Source organism: Capricornis sumatraensis, chromosome 15 (genome assembly GCF_032405125.1).
Source record: "Capricornis sumatraensis isolate serow.1 chromosome 15, serow.2, whole genome shotgun sequence".
NCBI lineage: Eukaryota > Metazoa > Chordata > Mammalia > Artiodactyla > Bovidae > Capricornis > Capricornis sumatraensis.
The window spans coordinates 45,685,317-45,699,192 of NC_091083.1; the positions used below are offsets into that span (position 1 = coordinate 45,685,317).

General features: G+C 55.3%; 1 protein-coding gene across 2 annotated transcripts in view; it reads right to left on the reverse strand.

Annotated features, from left to right (window-relative positions):
- Positions 1 to 572: 572 nt before the first annotated feature.
- ACSS1 (acyl-CoA synthetase short chain family member 1) overlaps positions 573 to 13,876 on the reverse strand; it is a 43,887-nt gene continuing 30,583 nt past the window's right edge. The window contains exons 6-14 of one of the 2 annotated variants that reach the window (XM_068987223.1): positions 10,830 to 10,977; positions 9,767 to 9,904; positions 7,481 to 7,573; positions 6,491 to 6,603; positions 6,155 to 6,281; positions 5,469 to 5,596; positions 5,330 to 5,393; positions 3,265 to 3,383; positions 573 to 1,915 (exon numbers count right to left, since the gene is read on the reverse strand). In XM_068987223.1, coding sequence (XP_068843324.1) covers positions 1,736 to 1,915; positions 3,265 to 3,383; positions 5,330 to 5,393; positions 5,469 to 5,596; positions 6,155 to 6,281; positions 6,491 to 6,603; positions 7,481 to 7,573; positions 9,767 to 9,904; positions 10,830 to 10,977 — 1,110 coding nt within the window. In that variant the 3' untranslated portion in view covers positions 573 to 1,735. The remainder of the gene's footprint in view (positions 1,916 to 3,264; positions 3,384 to 5,329; positions 5,394 to 5,468; positions 5,597 to 6,154; positions 6,282 to 6,490; positions 6,604 to 7,480; positions 7,574 to 9,766; positions 9,905 to 10,829; positions 10,978 to 13,876) is intronic. The other variant, XM_068987224.1, reaches the window with a different exon arrangement.

Below are 13,876 nucleotides of genomic sequence, written 5' to 3' on the forward strand. Positions count from 1 at the left end.
AGGGGTGGGGGTGGGGATGGGGTGTCGCTGCCTGGGTGGGCTTCTACCCCCTCGAGCTCTGTACTCTAGATCAGCCCCCACGGCTGACGAGGGGTCTGTGTCATCCAGCCTGGTAGCTCCCAGCCACATGGCACCTGAGCGTCATTGGCTGGTGCCACCAAGGAACTACATTTTTAGTTTGTTTTTTAACATATCTAACTAGACACATGTAACTAGTGATTGGCCAGCACCAGTGGTCTAGAGACACATTAAGTTAGCCAAATAACAGCCTAAGATAGGTGAGGTTCCTGGAGCTGTACTTCCTCCAGGAAGACAGTAAATTTTTTAAGTTTTCTCTTTTGAGTGAACCGGTCTCTTCCAGTTTTTTTCCAAGGATTATATTCAGCAACTAAGAATAGCAATTTTTTTTAAATCAGAAAACGTCACCACAGAAAGAAGAGAATGAACAAAATAAAGCTTTATTTGAACGGCCCTGCAGATCATTTTGAGGCCCTGGTCACTGTCCCAGTTTATAGTGAAGTCATTCCCTAAGTAGTGCCCTGACTATAATGAACCAAGTCCAGTGAAACGCTACAGGTGCAGGTATGTGGTTCTGTTAGAGCCGTGTGCTACAGCCGAGGCCACCCATCCTCGCCTGGCCACCCAGCATGGTCACAGCAGGTGTTAAGCAACCCGATGCCCTGTGAACACCTGTACACCTGCAGGGCACCGCCCACTGTGGGGCACAGAGCCAGGTGGGGGCAGCCCTCCCTGTTCTCCAGGACCCAGCTCAGCAGGCCATCCTCCCCTTGATCCACAAGTGGGCCCTCATGTGCTTGGCTATAAACAGACCCTTTGCAGCCTACTGGTCCACATCATTTTGTAAAGTCCAGAGGACTCAAGGCACACTGGCAAAGGGAAAGACTGGCTCAGAGCAGGGAGGTAGGACGGTTTGCGGGGACCCAGTTTCAGCGGCATTAGTGAGTCCCCAGCTTCCCTGAAGAGCCCCAAGAGTGGAGCACACCAACCGGTGGCCAAGAGGGTCCTACGCCAGGGGAGAGTAATCATCCCAGACCACAGCCTGCACAAACACACACGACCAGAACCCATCCCCACAGGTGCTTCTAGCAGCTAGGTTTCATCACACACAAATCAAGAGAAGTGGAAACACACCAAAAATAGATGCTGTGGGCTTGAGAGGTTTCAACATAGCTGTGTTAAGACAGAGGCACAAACATTTCCAACTTACATTTCCAACAAGCCAAACAGTAACCCAAAGTGCACCCTCCAGCCCGCCACGCTTCCCCACGAGCGGAGGCAAAAAAGGAGCTTTTCGTAACTGTTAAGAAGAGTGTGTGCAAGTAGAGCACACACTGCATGTGTGCGGGCACCATGTTTCTTCTAAAATATAAAAGTATAAAAATAAAATCTTCACCTTTTGTTTCTAGAAACATCTGGAGGAAACATGACTGCTGTTTCTTTGCTCCCAGTCCACCTGAGCAGACACAGGGGCTCCACTTTCCTGTGCTGTCAGGGGGACAGGGGGATGGACTTTTCACCAGGAAACCAGATTCGGGACAAGAGGGAGGAAGCTCTCCCTGGGCGAGGACCTGTCATGGGTCCCCGGGGAGGGGAGGCGGGGACTTCAGGCTTCACAAGGAGGGCAGCCTGGGTTCTGCTGGGGAGTCGAGGAACAAGCCAACTCGGGAGCTGTGTTCTAGGAACACGCATTAGGGGCCTGGTCTCAGCAGAGCCATCATTTGGCACACCCCCGCTTGTCTTTGTACTCCTGGTAGGCGCTCAGGATCTCCGTGACTACGCCAGGGTCCTCGAGGGTGGTGGTGTCCCCCAGGTCCTGAGCTCGGCCCATGACGATCTTCCTCAGGAGCCTCCGCATGACTTTTCCAGACCGAGTTTTTGGAAGACGCTTCACTACCTGGCAGGGAAGACGCAGCATTAGCCTTTGGGTGGTGCTCAGACTCCCAGCCGGTGTCCAGCTGTACTGAGATGAGGGTGTCCTGGAGGAAGACACCCCTCCCCGAGGACCCAGTAGGAATGGTTGAGGTGCAGCCCCCCAACACAGAGAGCGGCGGAGCTGTGGCCTCCAGTTTTATTCTCCAAGCGTGCATCCTAAGTCATTTCAGTCGTGTTTGACTCTTTGTGACCCCATGGACTGTAGCCCGCCAGGCTCCTCTGTCCATGGAATGCTCCAGGCAAGAATACTGGAATGGGTTGCCGTGCCTTCTTCCAGGGGATCTTCCCAACTCAGGAATTGAACCCGCATCTCTTACATCTCCTGCATTGGCACGTGGGTTATTTATCACTAGCTCTGCCTGGGAAGCCCTTGTTCTCCTCCTTCTGGACCTAAAGCTGAAACCATCCACTGCCCGGGGGTTAGCTGAATCTCCACTGCGGAGGCTCTACCCATACCTGGTGGACCTCACTGCCGATACCCATTCCTCCCGCCAGTTAAGCTGGGAGGGCTCTTGGGTGACAGCAGAACCAGGTGTTCGAGGGGCACCTTGTCTCCTCCCCTGGCTGGGACCATAATTGGCTTTTCTAACATAAGAAGTAGGAGCTGCTTGAGAGGAAAATGTCATCTTGCTCAGTGTTTGAAACTTAGCGTTTGGGTTTCATGTTTAGGAACACATGTAAGAATTAAAGATTTTAAAATTAAAAAAAAAGAAAAAAAAAAAAAAGAAGAAACTTAGCGTTTGACATTATCCATCCACAGGCATTCAATGTCAAGGCAATACATGAAGGACTGCATTTAGGGCCTATAACAGCGGCCGGTCCTTAGAAAGAAACTTGTTCATCGACGGGGAATTCAGGTGAAGCTCTGGTCACCAGGCCAACAGTGTCACTCATATGGCACCAAGTGACGCTGGGCCCTCCTGCCTCAGAGTCCTACCTCCCAGCTAAAGAAGGTCGTGGGCTGGTATTGAAAGAAGGATTGAAAAGCCACCGGGGCTGAGAAGATGGCCCAGTCTTCCTCCAAAACCCACCCCGGCAAAGACTCCCAGGCAGACTCTGGTGGCATCTCCCCACCAGCCCGGGGACATCTGGTCCGGACCTAGGCCTCTCTATTTACAATGCCTGACCCTCTGCAACCCAGCCAGGCCTGAGTGCCCAGGCGCTGTCCACGCTGACACTATCTCCTCCCCCACTCCGAGGACGCAGCAGCCACCCCCTCACCCACCTCCTGCTGCCACCCTGTCAATGGTAGGAAGCAGAAAGAAGGCTGAAAAGCAGCAGCTTGGTGGCCCCTGAGGGGCGTCCACTCACCAGGACCTGATCAGGCACTGCGTACTTGGCGATCTTGTCGGCTACCACCAACCGGAGCTCCTTCACCACCACGTCCACATCACCCACGTCATCTTTCAACACAATGAAGGCGAAGGCGGCTGGAAGGAGAGCAGAGGTTCAGACCACGAACCAACTCCCAGGGCAGCGTGTTTCACACAATCACCGTTAAGTCCAAAGGGGTTTTAGATCAGAGGCCAATGCACCCGTGGCCACTGGTCCCTGTAGCTGCCTCCCTGAAGGTGCATTTCCATTTTCATTCAAGGTGGAAGTGACTCCAGGAGCTCCTCTGAGGGCCCTGGGGTGGCGGACACGTGTGGAGAGACCCTGGAGCCGTGACTCACCTCTGTCCTTACGCCTGTGACACAGCCATGACATGGGCTGTCAGAGACTCACTTTCCACCATGTGCATCGGGCATGGAATCCCTCCCCAGGCACTAGTCTGTGGACCTGTGTCCAGCCTGTGGGCATCAGATCCGAAGCTATTTAAACACAAGTTCAGTGTAAAATGCAGCTGGGAGCCACTGTGTGGACAGCACAGATGAATTGCTCAGCAAGAAGCTCTATTGGGCTGCACTGGTCACCAATAGTTTAGCATAAACACCAGGTTTGGTTTTCAGTACTCGAGAGAGGATCAGAGGGGCTCCCGGGCATCTCCTTAACTACGATCTCACATACGGACCCAACTCCATTCCTCTCCGTGTGAGTGGTCACTGTCCCAGCGTCACTTTGGACAGTCTGACCTGCACTGCCCCCTCCTACCACAGCTCCCTTCACATGCAGCCTCCATATTGCTCGCTGGCCTGCCTATGCCTGCCCCAAGCCCACCCCTGATCAAGACGCCTACGATCCCCGCTGAGCCGATCCAGCTGCCTCTCCCCTCTCCCCGGGCCCCTCCAGCACATGAGCCCACAGGGCAGGGACTTAGGTCGCTCCCTAGGTCTGCATCCTAATCACACGAGACCTGGGGAGCTCTCCTCCGTCAGGTCAAGTGCAGAGAGAGTGGGGAAAAACACACACACACAGTTTTTGTTGTTCATGTTTTACAAGTGGACAAATGCTCAAATGTGTTAGAAATCAGGAAAATGCACATAACCATAGCCAATACACAAATTCTCTCCCAAAGCCTGGCAGGCAACACCCAGAGCCACTAGGAGGCAAGGGAGGCTGGTGGAACGCGGCATGGGCCAAGGGCCCTGAGACGCACACACGAGGACTTGTCCTGTCTCATTCCCTCAACCCCTGACACCCCCACCTTGAGTCTCAGCCAGTTCACAAGGGAGACAGCCTCACAGGTGTGTCCTTCATGGTAACTGAAAATGCTTTTTTAAAGCACTTAATAAGTGTTCAGTTTTCCTAAAGGTTGGCTTAGAGACAGTGAGTAACTCATAGAAGAGCAGCACACAGACATGGCCAGGAGGCTGGAGACGCTAGGACCCCGAGAGGAAGCGTGCCTGGGCTGCTCCAGACAGAGAGCTCCATCTGTCCTGAAGGGCAACATGGAGAGTCGGTCAGGCCAGGCCAGTGTCACCACTGCCTGCCTGGCATTACAGCTCAGATGAGCCTGTCCCTTCCCAGACCCACCACTTAGAAACCAGCAGGCTTTGAAACAAAGTGTGTCAGTGAGGATCAGTCCTGTCACGGGCTCTGCACTTCCCTGGCCCATCGCTGTGCAGGGGAACCCAGGTCAGACTCCCCCAGAGAGAGTCCGGGCCTTCCACGTGCGGGCAGCGAGGGGCACTTGCACACATATCCCTAGCAGGGTGGCCAGGTGAGGCCGTGGACCAGGAGGAAGCGCCCCGAGCTCAGCTGGGCCAACAGGTCAGGGCTGCTCGCCACAAGGGAGTGTCCCTCAAAGATGACAGAGCTGCGGCGCTGCAGAATCCAGACTTTTTTCTACCATTCGTGCTGTTCGGCCACCTCCCCCAAACCCCCGCTTGAAGGAGGAGTGAGCCAGCAGCCTGACCCCTGGGAAAGCCCTGGCCCTGCCCACGAGTCCACGCCTCCTAGAGGCCCCGCCCCCAGGGCCGGAGGGTGGAGGACGCACCTTCTCCCTTGATGTCGTGCGGGTAGCCAATGACAGCGGTCTCGGGCACCGCGGGGTGGTCAGCCTGGGCAGGACAGAACACACAGAGGTGAGGCACTGACTCAGACTCAGCCCCCAGACCAGCGGCGGCCGTGCTTACCAAGGCGTCCTCGATCTCCGCGGTCCCCACCCGGTGGCCGCTGATGTTGATAACGTCGTCCATGCGCCCAGTGATCTCGTAGTAGCCCTCCTCTGTTCGGTAAGCCCCGTCTCCCGTGAAGTAGTAGCCTGCACCACAGTGCGGGAGTCGGCCCCAGCTCCCAGCCAGGACCGGTAGGGCTCCCGTCATTCCACGAGAGACCCCCTAAACAGGAGGAAGTGCAGACACCCCCCCCCCAGCAGACCCCCGCAGGGAGACACTCCCCAGGTGCTGCCTGGCTGGTGCCAGTAAAGGGCAGAACGGCTGCCAGATGGCCGGAGGCTGAGCCTGGAAGCAGGAGCTGCAAGGAGCCCACTCCAGCTTCCCCATTAGTGTCTCTGATGGGCTTGCCACTGCTGGGCATCAGTTCCCACCGGCACACGTATTTGCAAACTTCCGCCCAACCACACTATACAAGTCAGGAGGACAACAACAAGGAGACAGGGAAGGCCTGGGGCCACCACCGTCATTGACAGGGTGGTGTCCTTGTGCTTCTCCTGGGAGCCCACAGCCTGAGCCCCCAGGAGGACCCCAAGCAGGGCCACTTCCGACTTAGAGGGAAGGAAAATAGGGACAGTTCACATAACTCCTGGCCCCTTGGAAACAGTTATGGGACTGTCCAGCAGCAGCAACAGGGAAAGGCTCACCAGGGTAGGCATCGAAGTAGACGTCCAGGAATCGCTGGTGGTCTCCGTAGATGGTCCGGGCCATGCCCGGCCAGGCCTGGGACAGGCACAGAGCCCCAGACACATCTCCGCCCTCCAGGACATTTCCCTGCAGACCCAAGAGACAGAAGGAATGACCATCTCCTGTTCTCCAAACCGCTGGGCCCAACGCAGGAACAGGACAGGCACCCCAGAGGGGCTTTCCCCTCTAAGAGGAGACCCTGCGGTGGGTGCCTTGTGAGGGGGAAAGGGCAGCGGGGGCCAGGGAGGCAGGACAAGCAGTGGGGCTGGGCAGGGCATGTGGAAGGGGTGATTCACCTTCTCATCCATGAGAACAGGAACAATGCCGAACAGGGGCCTCATCGCCATGCAGGGCAGGATCTCTGCCCCCTCCTCTGAGGGCCGTGGAGAGATACAGATGCCCCCCGTTTCTGCAGGGGGTAAGAAGAAATGCCAGTGGGCCTGGGGCTACTGACATGTGCGTCCAGACCGCATGGGCACTGGGTCCACACAGCACACAAGGGTGCACTCCAGAGAGGGAGGGAAGGACCTGCCATCCGGGGCAAGGAAATGGCCCCGGTGACAAAAGGACCTCTGTCTGAGGAGAAACCAGGCTAGAGTGCTGGTCCCTCCACTGTGGAAACAAGAACACACCTAGGGCAGCCCCAGGAGCTGAGGTCCCCAGCCTGTGTCATGGGGACATGGGGGCAGCGGAAAGGAGGACAGAGGGAAAGAATGCTCAGGCCAAGGACCCCAGACCGGGAGAACAGCCCCAGGTTCTGCCCCTGGTCATTTCTCTGGATCCATCAGCCTGCAGGGGAAGGCCCACCAGGGCTCCGCTGTAGGGAACACCCAGGGCCTTTCTGAACCACGAGGCCTGCAAACCAGGAACATCTCTTTCTGGCTTCTTGAAGGATGAGACTTCAGCCACTTCAGTGAGGGGTCTCTTGGCCCCCAAATTCTGATAAGTCAGACACCCCAGAGGAGAGGGGCAAATCAAAGCAAAACAATGCAAATAAAACTTCTTTTCCCACTAACATCTAATCCTAGACTCAAGGTCCTTAAACAGCAGGCCCCAGGCTAGACTATGCTGGGTTCAGGAGGTGGGCCGCCATGGACGGGACCCTTGTGGGCTCCTGTGTCGCCCCCTCCACGCCCACCCAGGCCCCACCTTACAGACGAGGAAAGGAGGCTCGGGGAAGCCTTCACACCCAGGTGTCAGAGCTGCAGAGCAGCAGCAGCCCCGAGCTCCTCTCCTCAAACACCAGGCGCCCATGGGGCTGAGCCTCCCCCGATGGACAGGCTCACCTGTCTGCCACCAGGTGTCTACCAGCGTGCACCGGCCGTCCCCCACCACCCTGTGCAGCCACTCCCAGGCCTCGTGGTTGATCGGCTCTCCCACTGCAACCATACGAGACAGAAGTGTTAAGAGACTCCACAGGGCTGAAGCCAAAGGAGCGGATTTCATGAGGAAAACAGATCTGTTAGTTGTCCTGAAAGGCACACAGGAGACTTGACAAAGCAGTGAGATCATCCTCTTTATGGCCATTGAAGAATACAAATGACAGTGAGATATTTTCAATATCAGGGGGTCAAAAACCAAGAGGCTGGCAAGAGTGTGGAGGAAACACCAGTATATACACCACCCGAGTGCAGCTTGGGAGTGATGCAGGCATTTCTCTTCCTGTTTGTTTATGGTCATCCCAACTGGGGACTGAACCCATGCCCCTGCAGTGGAAGCTCAGAGTCCTAACTACAGGACCACTAGGGAAATCCCTCTCTTCCTGTTTAGAAGTGACACTCCTGCTGCAACTGCTCTAGGCACCTGCTGCTGGCAGAATGTAGTAAAGCCACACATGTTCGTTCTGTGATGAGAAGGCAGTGCCCAGCCCCAGAAGGAAAAATGGACGAGGGTGTTCCTGCAGCCTGCAGCTAAAAACGGTCCGTGGAGCAGAGAATGGCAAAGTGAGTCATGGCACTTTCCTGATGGACCAGCACCAGCCAAAGCACGGAGCGGTCCCAGTGCAGGAGCCGCTGTGCTGGTCACCCCTCTGCCAGTGCAGCTGCACGTCGAGATGCGGGGAAGTCATTCTGGCTCACAAGCCATTTAACTTGGACTTAGGCTGACGACAACAGCCCATCTGTGGCCTGTCAAACAGACCCTGTAATCTGCTTTAGTCATTAAAAAAAAGGGAAAAGGGCACACCGACCAGAAGTTTAGGAGATAAGAGTTAAATGCCTCCTGCCTGGGATGCCGACACTGGGACTCCTTTGATGATAAGACTCTTCTCCTAGGGCCGCGGCTGTACTGACTCTGTGTATGTGCTGATGGGCTTCTTCAGAACCTTGAAGGCATGTATCCCTGACTTCTTTGATGTACTTTGTTCTGATAAGACATAGAATTGCTAAAAACCATACTTCTCTGGCAGAGAAAGCAATGGCAACCCACTCCAGTTCTCTTGCCTGGAAAATCCCATGGGCGGAGGAGCCTGGTAGGCTGCAGTCCACGGGATCATTAAGAGTCGGACACAACTGAGCGACTTCACTTTCACTTTTCACTTTCATGCATTGGAGAAGGAAATGGCAACCCACTCAAGTGTTCTTGCCTGGAGAATCCCAGGGACAGGGGAGCCTGGTGGGCTGCCGTCTCTGGGGTCGCACAAAGTCGGACACGACTGAAGGGACTTAGCAACAACATACTTCTCTGGAGCAGCTCCTCAGATCTAGCCTCCTCAGCTTGGCTTGAATAAAACTCTCTTCTATTTTTATTAGTTGCTCGCAGAGAGTCGGACACGACTAAGCGACTAAGTAACAATTCTTATTATACACTGGTTACTGATTATTTTCCTCAACAATACTCTGGTCTCAGAACACCCCACAGGCCTCTGCTATTGGCACTGGTTATGCGGCTGGGCTGCCCCGTTACAGAGGCCCGGCTAGCCTGTGAGGGCTCCCTCGGGCAGGGGGTTTCGGCACACTCCTGGTCCGAAAGAGTGGCTCTGGTCATGGGCTTTAGGGAGTGAGGCCCACAGGAGTCTGCCAGGCCTGGTGGACACACAGACCCTCAAGCAGCGTCTCCCTCATTACCTGGTCCTGCTTCCTTAGCAACTAAATCCCCTATGGAAGAACAGGCCTGAAACCTTCCCCCTCCAAGGACCACCTCAACTCAAGGTCACCTTTCCAAAATGCCCTCACGTGACCTGGTGACATGGATCCAAATTATCATAAAAGTGAAGGTAACCTCTAATCTCGCAACACCATCCCTGCCTGGAGACACGCACCCAAGGGCAGAACGGCACAGATGCCTGTGCTGGGAACAGAGTGGGTAAAATCCCGGGCAGCAGTGGGGAACCAGCCAGGGCCTGACCTTCCCACAATGCTGAGTTTTCATAATGAAGACAGAGCACAGCCAAGGTCGCAGTGCTGAGCTCCAGTCCCTCCACAGCTGTGGGCTCCTGAAGAGGGCTTCCAGGGAAGACATCTGCTTTCTACAGCTGTGGCCACATCAAGTGGACTCAGCGCAGACACGGCCATTGTGATGAAGCATCCAGAGGCCTGCGTGGCTCCGACACACACGCGCCTGCAGCCGCTCACCTGAGCCCAGGGTCCGCAGAGAAGAGCGGTCATACTTCTTCACCCAGGAGTCCTCGAACTTCAGCAGCAGCCGGTAGGCCGTCGGGGCGCCATAAAACTGATTGATCTTCAGCCTCTGCACCATCTCCCAGTACCGACCTATGAGAGGCCCCGGGTCATGTCACCTCCGTGAGCCTCACTCAGAGGTGACCCATGTTACCATGTGCTGGACGCATGCAAACACCTACAGTGTCCACGAAACCCACTCTGCACCACTGCTGGAAGGGGAGGGGCTCCCCGTGCACCAGCTCCGCCTGGCCCTGGGCCTGCCAGCCCACATCCTGACCCACGTGACACAGCAAGGAAGCAGTCAAAGGGATGTTATGGTGAAGTAGCACCAATGCAGAACCCACGTCCAGGAGGACATAAACAGCCTCCAGAGGTGACCAGTGCTCCCTGGAGCAGCAGTGACACACAGGCTGCACGGGCCCTATCACCCCCAACTCACTGAGGCCACCTGAAACGTGCCTCCCATCCCTAGCCAGGCCCCCTGCGTGTCTTCCAGGAGCACAGCTGGCCTCTGCAGGAGGCTGGAGAGGACCCAGGCAAGGGACCAAAGTTCTGGGCATGGAGCTATCATCGCCGTGGACTGCCTGGGCGACAGCCTCAGCACAACTTCCAACATCTGGTCACATCTGAACAGACACTGGAGGACGCGGTGGCATGAGGGAGGGAGATGCCAGGAGAGCAAGATGGAGGTCTTCAAAGGAATGCCACTCCATGGCATCGGCTCCAGGTCACACTGCCCGAATAGCCCGAAGGACAGGCAGCAGGGGACCCAGGAAGCTGGCCACTGGCCTGGGTTTCGAGGAAGGGCAGGATCCGGTCAGGTGGCCACAGAGGTGAGAGAGATGTTAGGGTGGGTGGTGTCTTGAAGCCTTCAGAGGTCAGACCCTCTCCACTGCTCGTGTGACCCCTCTGCACACCTGGCCCGGCCCGGCAGCTTTGTCACCGGAACTCTCCACCACTTGCCCCACACCCCCCAACCTCTGCTCCTCCTTCCGGCCCCTCCTGCAGCCCGCACCCGCATTGGGGTAAACTGGAGTGCTCTCAAAAAGGACGCTGGTCGCTCCGTTGCAGAGGGGCCCGTACACCACATAGCTGTGTCCCGTGATCCAGCCGATATCAGCCACGCAGCCGAAGACATCACCTGGCCGGTAGTCAAACACAAGCTGCAGAGACAGGGGAGGGGCTATCAAGAGCTTGGCAGCAGTTCCTGCACATTGCTGGGTGTGTCCTGTCAGAGCCCAGCTGCTACCACAGCCCCCATGAGCAGCACTCAGGGCAGAACAGCCATGGTGAGGAGACGGCCACTGGGGACAGCAGAGGGAGCCAGACCCCAGAGAGGACACTCCACAGCACAAAGCCCACCCATGCTCCAGGAGTCACCCAGCACTGACCCTGAGGTGGGGTTGCAGGGCAGAAGTCAGGGCCTTGGGGGAGCCGGAGAAGCCTGCATCCTAACACTGGTGGGAGCCACACGCATACCCACAGGTGAACTCCATGCAGTCCTGTGTCTAAAATAAGGGCACCCCTCTGCCTTTAGTGGTTTAGTCGCTAAGTCATATCTGACTTTTGCGACCCCATGGACTGTAGCCCACCAGGCTCCTCTGTCCATGGGATTTCCCAAGCAAGATTACTGGAGTGGGTTGCCATTTTCTTCCATATTAAGTTAAGCCATATATTTTTTTTAATCTTTTAAAAAGGGCAAAAAAACAAAAGCGAAATCAACCGAGAAACACATCAAGCCTCATCAGCTTTTAAGAGCCTGAGACATGGCCGTCTGCTTATTCTTGCCAAAGGCTCAAACCTGAGCCTGACTCAGTCTGCAGGTCCACCTGCCCGTCTGTGGGAGACAAAGGGACAGAGGGACACAGGGCTGGGCACCACGATGGACAGCGCTTAAGGCAGTGACAGGGTGGAGCGAAATCCACCAGCCAAACATGGCCTACCCGCAACCACTAGCCTGCGGGGGACAGTGGAGGACAGGGAAGCCTGGCATGCCAGTCCATGGGGTCGCAAAGTCGGCCCCAGCTGAGTGACTGAACAACAATCAGTGGGCAATAGTAAGCCTCAGTATCTAGGGATGCACGCTAGGGTGACAAAACCAGGAAACCGGGGCAGGGACACTATAAAACCCGGATGCACGTCAAGGGGCCAGGGGGACTGGGATCAGGTGGGCCAGGAAGGGGCTTCCGTGTCAGGCGGAGGTATTCCAGTTTTTGACTGAAGTAGGTTTGTTGAGCAATCATTTGTGAAATCACACATTTCATTTTGATGGTTTTCTGTATCTGTGTTTTTGTTTTATTTATTTAGCTGGGCCAGGTGTTGGTTGTGGCAAGCAGCATCTTTAGTCTTCACTGAAGGATCTTTACCTGCAGCATACAGGATATCGCTCCCTGACCACGGATTGAATCTGGACCCCTTACATTGGGAGCATGGAGTCTGAACTGCTGGACCGCCAGAGAAGTCCCTGTGTCTGTGTTCTCTTTTGCAATAAAGGTGTTTTTTAACCTTTGGACAAGCAGTCCCATCTCCTGCTGCCACAGACACACCCTGAGGTCCCCCAGAGGTTCCCAAACAGCACAGTGGTCCCAAGTTGGCCGGGACCCTGCGGAACTGTGAGCCGAGGCAGAATCTCAAGGAAATAGCACTCCTGCTCCACCAGTGAAGCAGGACACCCACACCCCAAAGCCCACAGCATCCTGAGACTGAGAGGGTTTTAATACAATGCATACCCACTGTGCCACGTCTTTCAAGAGACTGGTGTTCTGTCTCCTTGCCGTTCTTGGAAGGAGAGCAGGTGCCCGGGACCAGCAAGGCACCCCGACACCACCACTCACATCCCCGAAGCCTGCTCACATCCCCACCACCCCTGCAGACTCAACTTCCCTTTCCCTGAAGAAACCAACAGCCCTAACACCTTCAGCACATGCACGGACACACACATATATGCACACTCACAGACACACACTTACATACAAAAGGCTGAAAGTTTCTATTCCTAATGCTTTAAAATGCCCTCACTGTATTGAAGAGAAATTCAAAAGATGGTCCCGCCCTTGCATCCCCATTGCTTCTGCTCATGCAGACAGTGCCCTAGTAACGCTTGAAAACAAATGGAAACTATTTCACCACATTGACAGCTTACCTAATGCTGTGTGTGTGTTAGTCGTGTTCATGCTCAGATGTATCTGATTCTTTGTGACCCCATAGACTGTTGCCCACCACACTCCTCTGTCCATGGAATTCTCCAGGCAAGAATAGTGCAGTGGGTTACCATTCCCCTCTCCAGGAGGATCTTCCCAAGAATTGAACCCAGGTCTCCCACATTCAGATTTTTTTCCACCTGAGCCATCTGGTACTGCTAAGTCACTTCAGTCGTGTCCGACTCTGTGCGACCCCATAGACGACAGCCCACCAGGCTCCCCCATCCCTGGGATTCTCCAGGCAAGAACACTAGAGTGGGTTGCCATTTCCTTCTCCAATGCATGAAAGTGAAAAGTGAAAGTGAAGTCGCTCAGTCGTGTCTGACTCTTAGCGACCTCACGGACCGCAGCCTACCAGGCTCCTCCATCCATGCAATTTTCCAGGCAAGAGAACTGGAGTGGGGTGCCATTGCCTTCTCTGATCTGAGCCACCAGGGAACCCCTAATGCTAATTTTGTTAGCATTAGGGAAATAGGGAAACACTTTGACCCATTCTTCGACTTCTTTGGTATTCAGTCTCAGTAGTTACATTTTCCAAAGTGTTCTGACTTACGCAACGTTTCAGTCTTTGCAACACACCTCCCCAGAGCCGAGCAAGAGACTTTCAGACAAGAACCGCTCCGTGATGATCACAGTCACCCAGCAGCCAGAAGACAGCGGCTTTAACATGGATAGTGTCAAGCGTAATACCTCGTCTGTCTGGCCTGGTTCTAGCCATATCTGTCGTTCTGCCTCACTTCCACATCCTCAGAGCTGCCCACGAGCAGCCTGCACTCACAGGCCACATCTCTGCCTTCCACCACTGGCTCCTAGTCCACACTCATCCATGAGGTCCGCCTCCAAGTGACTGACCTGGCTGATC